General features: G+C 43.2%; 1 protein-coding gene across 5 annotated transcripts in view; it reads left to right on the top strand.

The window, feature by feature from the left end:
- MFSD10 (major facilitator superfamily domain containing 10) overlaps nt 1-12,011 on the top strand; it is a 28,108-nt gene that overhangs the window by 11,654 nt on the left and 4,443 nt on the right. For all 5 annotated transcript variants that reach the window (XM_074272418.1, XM_074272419.1, XM_074272420.1 and 2 more), the window contains exons 7-11: nt 3,669-3,777; nt 4,287-4,398; nt 7,172-7,280; nt 7,522-7,612; nt 9,588-9,635. In XM_074272418.1, the coding sequence (XP_074128519.1) occupies nt 3,669-3,777; nt 4,287-4,398; nt 7,172-7,280; nt 7,522-7,612; nt 9,588-9,635 (469 nt within the window). The remainder of the gene's footprint in view (nt 1-3,668; nt 3,778-4,286; nt 4,399-7,171; nt 7,281-7,521; nt 7,613-9,587; nt 9,636-12,011) is intronic.

The following is a 12,011-nucleotide window of genomic DNA, read 5'->3' on the forward strand; positions in this document are numbered from 1 at the left end:
CCCTGGGGCTGATTGGGAGCCACTGAGGTTCCTGGTTGAGAGGTCACATGGGCACGTGTACATTTGTGGAGGCTGGGCTGGCGGCTGGGGCAGTAGTGCGGGCTGCCAGGCCATGGCCACAGATGAGGGGAGCCTAAGCGAGAGGCTTGGTGATAGCCTGATGTGTGCAGTTGGTAGTAGAGGACTGGAGGATGCCCAAGGCTGTGCCCTGGATGGCTGGAGATGGGAGCCTGGAGTTCGAGAGAGAGGTTGGGGCTGGAGGTAGGTCTGAGCCCATGGAAGATAGCCTGCAAGGAGCAGGACGTCGGTCCCTTCAGCCGTGTCCCCAGGGACAAGGTCAGGAAGATCCTGTTCAGGCTCCTCATCTGTGGCAATAACAGCCCCTACCTCTTGGGTATTATGAGACTGAATGAAATATGTGCAAGACAATTCACAAACCTTAAAGTGTTTGGTAAATGAATGATATTGTCATATTTGAATTGTTCCAGGACTCTAGCCCAGGAAGGAGACCTGTCAAGTGTCAGCCCTAGGCTTAGCTAGTCCTCCCTGGGGGTAGGGAGGAGAGGATGACATGCAAGAGGGGAAAAGAATGAAAAGGAGGAAGAGGAAAGGAAGAAGAAAGGAAGGAAAGTCGGAAGAAATAGAGGGAAAGAAAGTTTAATGATGCTGTGTTCAGAGGTTAATAAGTGATGATCCTGTGTAGCCTTCTTTTTAAAGGAATTGTTTGATTTTTTTTTTTCCAGTCAACAAAAACTTGCCTTCTTTCCCCACCCAAACCAAACCCATCTTACAAACATGCAGAGTCAAGCAAAGTGAATTCCTGTCTGGGGCATGTCTCCATCTGCCCTCTGTGCCTGTGACTTCTTGGTCAGATAATGGCGCGCTAGCCTCTGTCCCGTTCCTGCCGCCAGCCTCTCGGTCCTCCCCCTCGCTGGCTGGGCATGCTGAAATGTGGAACGTAAACACAGATCTTGCAGCTTGCTCTTGGACTAGCCTTCCTGCACAGACTCTGGCTGAAAGAATGATCCATTCAGTCTTGCTTTGGACAGCTTTTGATAGTTTGGGGTTTTTTGCCTTCATCATCATCATCATCATCATCATCATCGTAGTTAGGACAGAACTGGTCCACTCCATTGTTTTGTAATTTATTAGGATCAGGTGTGCGTGATCACATGCAGGTGTGCACAGGACTTGGGCTCAGGGCAATCGAGTGGCCTTTCTTTGGATTGTGTGGGCTCAGCAGGAGGAGCACTGGATCAGGAGCCTCTGCCTATGGGCCTTGCTTCCTCCTCTGTAAAATGTGAATAGTAACAATCCTCACACCTTAGCCCACTATTATGGCCTTCTAACTATTGTTGTAGCCTCCTAACTGGTCTCGCACTGTACACGTGCTACACACACAGCCCTAAGAGGCCTGTCATTCCTCTGCTGGAAAACCTTCAGAGGCTCCTTTTCTGTCTATAAAATAAAGCCCTAAATCTTTTTTTTTTAATTAATTATAGTTTTTATTTACCAGATATATGCATGGATAATTTTACAGCACTGACAATTGCCAAACCTTTTATTCCAATTTTTCCCCTCTTTCCCTCCCCCCAGATGGCAGGTTGACCAATACATGTTAAATATGTTAAAGTATAAATTAAATATAATACATGTATATATGTCCAAACAGTTATTTTGCTGTACAAAAAGAATCAGACTTTGAAATACTGTACAATTAACCTGTGCAGAAAATCCAAAATGCAGACGGACAAAAACAGAGGGATTGGAAATTCTATGTAGTGGTTCACAGTCATCTCCCAGAGTTCTTTCCCCGTGTGTAATTGGTTCTCTTAATTATTTAACAAATGCAACTGATTTGGTTCATCTCATTGTTGAAGATGGCCACACCCATTAGAATTGATTATCATATACTATTGTTGTTAAAGTATATAATGATCTCCTGGTCCTGCTCATTTCACTCAGCATCAGTTCACATAAGCCCTAAATCTTTACAAGCCATACTTTATAACAAAAATATTCATTTTGCTTGACTACATATTTGGAAGAGGGGTTTGGTTTGGGAGGGAGAAAGAAGGCAGATTTTGGTTTCCTGAAAACAAAACCAAACTATTCTTTAAAAAAAAAAAAAAAAAAAAAAAAAAAAGCCTAGACAGGACCATCGCTTATTAATCTCTGAACACAGCATCATTAAATTTTCTTTACCTTTCTCCATTTCTTCTGACTTTCCTTTCTTTTTCCTTTCCTCCTCCACTTTCTCTTTTCTTTACATGTCCACTGCCACCCAGAAGGACCAGCTAAACTCTTTTTAAATTTTTTAAATAGTTTTTATTTTCAAGTGCAAAGATAGTTTTCAATATTCATTCTTATAAAACCTTGTATTCCAAATTTTTCTCCTTTCCTTCCCTCCATCTTCCTCCTCTAGACAACAAGTAATCCAATTTATGTTAACATGTACAATTCTTCTATATATATTTCCACAATTATCATGCTGCACAAGAAAAATCAGATCAAAAAGGGAAAAAAATGAGAGAAAAAAAAAAAAGTGAAACTACTATGTTATGATCCACATTCAGTCCCCACAATCCTCTCTCTGGGTGTAGATGGCTCTCTTCATCACAAGTCTATTGGAACTGGCCTGAATCATCTCATTGTCAAAAAGAGCCACATCCATTAGAACTGATCGTTGTATAGTCTTGCTGTTGCCATTTTCCGTGATCTTCTGGTTCTGCTCATTTCACTCAGCATCAGTTGATGTAAGTCTCTCCAGGCCTCTCTGTATTCCTCCTGTTGGTCATTTCTTACAGAGCAATAATATTCTGTAACCTTCATATACCACAATTTACCCAACCATTCTCCAACTGATGGGCATCCACTCAGTTTCCAGTTTCTAGCCACTACAAAAAGGACTGCCACAAACATTTTTGTACATGTGGGTCCTTTTCCCTTTTTTGTGATCTCTCTGGGATAAAGACCAAGTTAACTAAACTTTAAATAATAGAAACAGTAGTAATTAGTTTTGTTTCAGGTTTAGGCGGCTGCCGTCTCTCCACTTCTTCTGACCTCCTGGCTCCCCAGTGGAGCTATAGTGGAGAGCACTGGCTTGCTTCTCTCAGCTGGACTGTGAGCTCCTGAACAACAGGGATGCAGATTCTTCAAGCAATAGAATCATTTGTAGTTTCTTTTTATTTTTAAAAATTAATTTATTTTTATTAATTATTAAACTTTTATTTACAAAACATATGCATGGGTAATTTTTCAACAATGACCTTTGCAGAGCTTTCTGTTCCAAAATTTCCTGTCCTTTCCATCCCCTCATTTGTAGCTTCTTGAGCAAGTGGGGAATGTGAAAAGATCATGGGACTTGGATCTGGGTGGGGGGAGGAGGGGGAAGAAGCTTACAACATAGAATCCTGGAGCTTGAGGGAGCTTTCAGGATTATTTAGTCAAATCTCTTCATTTTGCAGATGAGGAAACTGAGGTATAGGGGATTTGTTCAGGGCCTAAAGCTAGTAAGTGCAGTGTTCTCTCCACTATCTGATGCCAGGAGGAGAATCAACCTCCCCGCCCTTTAGCGAGCCAGCTTGAGGAGCCAGGTCTGCCTTCTTGCCTTGGCCCGTCTCCCTCTCTGGGAGGCCATGCCATGGGTGGCTTTCTTGTCTCCCCAGGTTTCTTCAGTTCTATCTGGGTTCCAGGCTGCCTCTGACTTACTCAGTCCAGTCTCCTTATTCCAGTTTTTGGCTGTCACCAGAGGGAAGGACTCCCCCTCCAGAGACAGTAAGGAGCTTCATCTTGAGATTCTGTGGGGTGGGGGCATGGACAGAGGGCTGATGGCCACTGGTTCCTGAAAACCCACCAGAATGGGATCCTTTGGGTCAGGTCTTCAAGGTCACAGAGCAAATCTGGGTTAGAGCTAAAAGCTCAAACCCAGTCCTGAGCCCCAAGTCTCTGGCTCTTTTACCTCAATGTTTGCTGAAGAGGGATGCAGAGCAATGGACAGAATGGCCTGGGTCCAGAGTGGGGGAAGAGGGAAGGAATGAGAATGTCAAGCAGGAATTTTTGGTGTCTGTGAACTTTAAAAGAATATTTTGGTCACTATTTCCATATAACTGGTTTCCTTTATAATCCTATGGATTTTACTTTATGCAGAGCAGAGATCTGTAGGTTTCACCAGGCCCAAAGGGTAAAGAACCCCAGGGAGCGGGAGAGTTGAGGACCACCAGGCAGAGAAAAGGAAGAAGGGCCTTGATGAGTAGACTCTCCTTTTCCCCCTTCTTCTCTTCCAGAACTCCAGGATCTCAAGGTCTTGGGTCGTGTCTATTTCCTCTATCTCTTCCTGTTTTCCGGCCTGGAGTACACGCTGAGCTTCCTCACACACCAGCGTTTCCAGTTCAGCAGGTGCCTACATGCATGGAGGGTACTAGGGTGGGGTGACTTTGTATTTCTGCATCTGACCTTCTCAGATGTGTCCAGAATCTGGATCTTTGTGCTCCCTTTCACTTTGCTCCTTCCTTGGCTTCCAAACCTGGAATATTTCCCTCTCTATGGCACAGTCCTGGGCCAAGTCTCTGGGGACAAGTGGGGTAGCAGGCCTGCTGGTGCCATGGCCATCAGAGCCAGGATCCAGGCATTTATGTCCCCTCAGTCTGGGTTCTCAGGCAGGTCATCTGTGGCCCATTACGTGCTCACTGGAGACTTCCTCCCTAAGTCGGATGTGTTCTTTGTGAGGTTTGGAAGCCTCTCCTGAAGTGAATAGAGATCTCTGTTCGGAAGAAGATGGTGGTGGCTCCTCAGGTCCAGCTGCCATGCCCAGGGGAGCTTATACCTCCTGTGGTTATGGCAGTGGGCCTCAGAGACCTCATTTCTCCCAGATACAAAGTGCCGGCTGTACTTCTGGGATTTATTTATATTCCTAGTAGCAGAGAGACTGGATACATCAAAAAGAGAAGGGAAGGAAAGAAAGGGAAAAAACAAGGTAGTATGGGAGTACTTCATATACCATGCTTCTTGGGCCCCGTGCCATACTTTTTTCCTTTATGCGCTTTAAGATCTCTGGAAAACAAGGCCGAAATCAGTACTCTAAAATCCTAGATTGTTATAATGACATGGTTTAAAACTTAAAAGGCCAAAAAAAAAAAAAAAAAAAAAAAAAAGAAAATTTATTTTCAGCGAGAACATTTATAACTTGGAAATCAGGACATGATTTATTATTTTGATTAGACTTTTAAAAAAGTGATGGAGGAATGTTAATAATGAAGGTTAAACTTAAAAGTATGTAAAACAAAGTAAGAATTTAACTGGTCATCTAGTTCAATCTCTTAATTCATGATAGTAGTCATCTTTATAGGTTTCCCAGTAGTTTGTCATCAAGTTTCTACTTGGATACTTTCAGTGATTGGGAAAACTCATAGTTTCATAAGGAAAGATTCCACTTTTAATTAGCTGTGATGGTTAAAATTTTTTCTCTTATATTGAGATGAAATCTTTTTACTCCTTGGCAGAAAAAAGAGTTGGGGAGCAGAATCATGGAACTGGAGGTTCCAACAGCTGTCTTCAAGTACTAGAAGGGGTATCATGTAGGAGGAGGAATGTCCTTCCTGGGATCAGATTTAGCATCAATGAGTGGAAACTGCAAATAGAATTCAATTTAATATATGGAAAAGGACATTTAAAAATTTTGGAGGCATTTGGGGTTAAATGACTTGTCCAGGGTCACCAACTACAAATGTCTGAGGCCATATTTAAACTTGGGTCCTCCTGATGCCAGAGCCTGACTCTGTTGTGCCATCTAGCTGTTCCTACTACATGGAGATTTAAAAAAAAAACAACAACAACAAAAAAACAACCTTTGAGTTACCACCTCACACCCATCAAAGGGGCACAGCTGATTAAAGCCACAGTAACTCGATGGTAGAGTTCTGACAAGACAGACACTCATTTGTTGTGGGTAGGATTGCACATGTAGAATCTTTCCGGAGAACAATCTTTCTAATACATTGAAACAAAATGTAACAAAAATAATCATTTCTTCTGACCTATCAATCCCACTGTTGGAAATATACATTAAAAACTCATCAGAAAGCAATAATGATAAATATCCCTCAAAGGTTTTCATAGAAATATTATGTTTATTTTTAAAAGCTAGAAGCAACCTAAATGTCCCAACAATAGAGGAACAGGTAAACAAAATGTGGCAACTTGGTATAGTATAAATACAACTAGCAGCATGAGAAATGGCTTTGGAGTTAAGAGAAACTTGGGTTCAAGTCCCACTGACAGGTAGATCCCGCTTTGGGACCCCTAGGCAAGCACCCCACCCACCTCTCAGTACTCAGGCAATTCTAAGACTCTAAGATGCTGAGAGTGCTGGTCTATATTGGTAAGGAAAGTTAATGAAAGAGCAACTCCTTATATTGTTGGGGTGTAATCACAGTTTAGATCTATAACAAATGAGGAAATTGGGAAAGATCCTGAAATAATTCAAAATGGGAGAGGAGCTTCTGCTCAACTAATGATAACCAGATAAGAAGACTGAATGAAAAGGAACAGACAAGATATGAAGATAGAAACTAAAAAAATAGTGAACTTAATGAAAAGTTTTGAAATTAATGTTTTGCATGAAATACATTTCATGTATTAAATTTGTAAAAATATAAAGAGCTTCTAAGCAATACTGATGGATCATAATGATGTTCTATATTAAGTTTATACTAAATATTCTAATGTTTTAAAATGTATAGTGGATGGCCATAGGAGGTAATGATTTCTCCATCACTGGAAGTCTTCAGGTAGAAGCATGATAACCATGTTTGTGGCTGGAAATGTTGTAGATGAATTCCCTGTGTAAGGAGGGACTGGACTGAATGGTGTCTGATAACTCCTGCTGATTTTGAGAGTGAGGTTCACCCTTGTCCCCAGAGGTACTGGGGTGGAGAGGGGCTGTTCTCCTGGCGGGTGTTTGCCTGCTTCAGCCGCACAGAAGGGGGCTACCTCGTCTCCCCATGAACACTGCTGGCAGGAGCTGGTGTCTGTGGCTCTAAGACTGAAAAGCTGTGAGAAGTGGCTGTGGCCCGGCAGGGGTGGCCTGGGAGGGGGGGTGGGATCCTGGAAGCAAAACCTCTCCTGGGATACACACTCTCATTGCTGATGGGACATCTCGCTCCCTCCCCAGCATGCAGCAGGGGCAGATGTTTTTCTTTATCGGGATCACCATGGCAGTCATCCAAGGAGGCTATGCTCGACGGATCAAGCCAGGATGTGAGATTCAAGCTGTGAAGCGGGTAACCATGGCTCCTTTCCCCTTGATGCCCAATCTGTCCCTCCCTTCCTCCCATCCTCATCAAGAGTGGCCCAAGCAAGGGGGAAGCAACCTTTCCCTTCCCTGGAACTGATCCTTCTCACCAGTACAGAGCACCCAGGCCCCTTTTTGAAAGAATTGATCCCCTGGGAAAAAAAACCATAGGCCAGTCTGATTTGGCATAGCCCAGGATCCCTAACCACTGTGGAGTTGTTTTCTTGCAGGCCATCTTACTCTTGATTCCAGCATTCTTGGTAATTGGATGGGCTTGGAACGTGACCATGCTGGGTGTGGGGCTGCTCCTGTATGCCTTCGGTGAGTGAGTTTCCCTGGAGGCAGGTGAGGGGAAGGTGTCAGGTGGGTTATTAGGACTCAGCTGCTTATGGCTTAAGGTAGTGCCCATATTTTTCTTGCCTGGGGCCATTGAAAGTATGAGTGGCTGCTACAGTTAAGATTTGGATTCCTTTTTTCTTTTTCTTTTTTTTGGGGGGGAGGGGAGTAGGCAGTTGAGGTTAAGTGAGTTGCCCAGGATCACACAGCTAGTCATTGTTAAATATCTGAGGCTGGATTTGAGCTCAGGGCCAGTGCTTTACACATTGTACCGTTTAGCTGCCCCTACAGTTAGATTTGGGAAGAGATGAATACTCTCTGTACCCTGAGGAGCGGTCATTAGTAAAAAAAAAAAAAAATCTCACTCCATGTGCTGGATGATCACAGGTATTAGGCAATTAATAAATGTTTCTTTGATCCTATCTAGCAAGTTAAATGATTTCTGGATGCCAGGTACTGGGAATTCAAATTCAGAACATAAACTAGCCCCTGCTCTCAAGGAGTTTATATTCTGAGGGGGAGCTGAGGGTACAGTGTATAATTAAAGGAATATGTACATAATAATCTGGGGAGAAAGGAGAGCACACTCACAACTAGGGTGATCATGAAAGCTTTCTTAGCGGAGGTGGTACAGAAGCTGTTGTGAGAGGTAAGGAGGAGGAAGGCTAGGGGGGATGGCCTGGGCAAAGGTATGGAGGTACCATGATGTACGGTGGACCCAGGAAGTTAAGTTGGAGGCAGATTGTGAAAAGTTTTAGGGGCCAGATGATAGGTAGTTTTCCTTGCTTTAACACTTGGCAAATTACTTCAGCCTTGAGCATCCTCAGCTGCTAAGTAGGGACAGTGACAATACCCACCTATTAAGAAAACATGAGGATTAAATGAGAGGTGGTATGTGAAAAGGTTTTGAAGAGTTAATAATATCTTGTGTTCATAGTATAATGAGTATTACATAATACTACCAGGAAAGATTAAAGCTAGGGATACTAAAGCAAGGAAAAAGAGGAGCTTGCTCTCTCAAGGAGCTTGCCTTCAAAGGAGGGAAAGCTGCACTAGTTCTGAGCCTTAGTGGCTTTGTCCGAAGAAAGCAGGAGGGCTGAGCTCGCCCTTCCCCAAAATGGAGGCTCTAGGAAGAACTTGAGAAGGAAGTCAATCCAGTGGAAGGCTATTCCAGGATGAGGAGGCCCCAGGTGCTGACAAGTTCTAGGATGACATAGCAGCTGAGGCTGACAGTCAAGCATACACATCTACCTAAATACATATTATACAAACACTTCTCACCACGGGTTCTAATGGCCGCCTACATTAATGCCATTCGTTCTCAACCTTTGTTCTTCCCTTTCCTCCCCACTAGTTCCTCTTCTATGCAGTCTTCTATGCTTATGGAGAAAAGAAAAAGATAATAGCCATCATTTCTATACTTCTTAATGCCCTCCTCATTAAGCATATGGGGCAGTAATTCAGCTGTTCTCCCCATTTTACCAAGAAGAAAACCAAGGTGCAGAGCAGTTAAATGAGTTGTCCAAGCTTAATAAATGGTAGATTCAAACCTCCAGATTCAGGTCTTCTGCTTCCCAGGCTGCTATTCATCTCACTGTTTTTACTGCAGTCCCAGGCCAGTTTGCAGAAGTTCTGGGAAACTCCCTAATGACCCCCAGAAGGGGCCCAGGGCCTTCTCAACTGAAGATATATTCCACCCCACTACCTTGGAAGATGCCTTCTGAGACTGGGGGGTTACTTCAGCCTTGGAGCCTGTTCCTCCTCCTTGCATATAACCAAGGCCTTAATCAGAGCCATTTGCTGACAGCCCAGAAGTATTTGTGCAGAAACCTGGGGAGATTTGTTCATGATTATATTGAGGAAGAGCCTACAGGGCTCCGGATGCAGGCTCAGGTCTCCTTTGGGTAGAGGTAAACTCAGGGCTACTTACGGGGAGGCTCACCTGGACTTTCTCTTGCAGCTGCTGCCATCGTGGTACCTTGTCTGTCGGCCGTAGTCTCTAGTTATGGTAAGAAGCTTTTTTTGCTGGGGGGTTGGGGTGGTGAGAGTGGGGCTCTAAACTAATGTCATTGGAGTTCTAGGCATCTGAGAGCTGGCCCTCGTCTGTCAAGGACAGGGAGACAAGGCTTACTGATGGACCTTCTCTGTCTGACCCTCCCTCATCCCTTAAAGCCCCGTTCCAATCCCACCTTTTCCCTGAAGCCTTCCAGGATTAACTTAGCCCATGCTGGTCTTAGCTTCTCTGACTTTTTAGAGCCCTTCCAGCCTGGAACCCCCCCCCCCCAATCCATCCTTTAGTATATACTATCTTCAAGTCTTTATTCCTTTGTCAAATCCATATAGACCGTATCCAGGTAGAATGGAGAGCTCCACTGGAGGGCTATAGTTTCTACAAATAGCCCAGTCTAGGACTGGCCATAAGACTATTTGCTGATTTAGTGGTCTTTAGTCTCGGTAATTGATTGATCTAGGTTTTACTGTACTTTATATTACTAGCTAGAAGAAACCCAGCTAGGAATAATTGGTACTACATACATATCATGTGTATATATACATACAAGATGCATATATAGCTCTGCATATATACATATATATATATATATGTATACGTAACAAATTCAAAATAAGTACAAAATAGGGAGGGAGCTCTAGAAGTTATGGGTAATCAGGAAGGTTTTATGTAGAAGTGGGTGTTTGGGCTGCTTTTTGAAGGAAGAGGATTCTTTAGAACAGAGAGAGGTGAGAGATGGGAGGATGGCCAGTGCAGAGGTACAATAATGAAAGGGTGAGAAGTGAAAAGGTCAATTTGTGTGGACCATAGTGTGGGATGGAAGCGATGTCTAACTTGATAGGAGAGAGAGGCTGGGCCCATGAAGGGCTTTACAAGCTAAACAGAAGTTTATATGTGAGCTTGATGGCAATAGAAAGCCAGTAGAGGTTTTATAGGGGAGTGATGTGGTCTTCAGGATCCGTTCTCAAAGGGTAGCTGTGTGGAGTTTGCATTGGAGTGGTGAGAGATTGGAAGCTAGGAGATTGGTTAGAAGGCTATTCTAATAGTCCAGGTGAGAGGTGATGAGGGCCAGAAATGGGGGAGGTGGTTGTGTGAGTGTTGAAGGGGAGAGAGATATGAGAGATACAATAGGCAGAAATAGTAAGATTGAACAACTGAGAAGATGTGTAGAGTGAGGAAAAGTAAGCAGCTGAAGATAATTCTGAAATTGCCAAATTGGGAAACTGCTAGAATGGTAGCACTTTTGATAGAAATAGAAAAGTTCATAAGAGTGGGCTTTGGTTGAAAGATAACGAGTTTTGTTTTGGACGTGTTTTCTGGAATGTTCAGTTTGAAATGTCCTATGGACAGCTAGTGATTTAAGGCTGAAACTTAGAAGTGAGATTGGGGCTAATGACACTGTCTCTATCTGGGAGTCATCTGCTCAGAGATAACATGGGAGCTGAGGCAGGTACAAAGAAACTGTAGGGAGACAGAAAGGTTCGTGGGGCAGAGCTTTGTGTAATAGCTCAGTTAGGGGCTGTGATAGGGATGATATGCTAGCAGAGGAGAATGAAAAGGACAGTCAGGGAGGAAGTCATGTCATGAAGTCCTACGCAGGAAACAGTAAGAGGAGAAGGTGGTCAAATGTAGCAGAAAGAGTTGAGGAGGATGAAAGTGGAGGAAAAAAAAAAAACTCAGCTATTAGATTTCTTAAATTAGAAATCACTGATAGTTTTGGGGAAAGTAGTTTCAGCTTAGTGGTAGATTAGAAGCTAGATTGAAAGAATTGAATGAGAAGGTGAAGAAATGGATAGAAAGAGGATAGCTTTCCCTCCACCTCCAATTTGATTAAGAAAGTGATAAAAGATATAGGATAAAAACTTAAGGTGGTGGTAGGATCAATTTTTTTTTTTAAAGGATATAAACCTAGGCAGTAGAAGAGGAACCGGTCTATGTGAGACTGAAGATAGAGGGGGAAATTTCCTGGAGAAGATGGGAGGGGAGGGGGTCAAGGACACAGGCAAAGGACCTGACCTTGGTATGGAAAAGGGCTATCTCATCATCAGAAATATTACTACCAGTGAACTTCTGATTTATTTGATGTTCTCATAATAGAAAAAAGCCTACTTTCCACATTGGGCAACACTGGAGATTCATAGGGCAAATTTCTGGAGGGTATTTTCCATCTTCAATGTCTGTACTTTTGCACAAGCTATCCTGCATGTCTGGAATTCAAGTTTAAGATGAAAACAAGTTTACTAACATGTAACTAAAATGTGCACACCCAGAGATCCAACCATTAGGCCTATGCCTCAAGGAGAATAAATTTTAAAAAGTCCCATATGAACCAAAGTATTCAAAGTAGTGCTTTCTGGTAATATACGTGTTGAA

Source organism: Sminthopsis crassicaudata, chromosome 6, assembly GCF_048593235.1.
Source record: "Sminthopsis crassicaudata isolate SCR6 chromosome 6, ASM4859323v1, whole genome shotgun sequence".
NCBI lineage: Eukaryota > Metazoa > Chordata > Mammalia > Dasyuromorphia > Dasyuridae > Sminthopsis > Sminthopsis crassicaudata.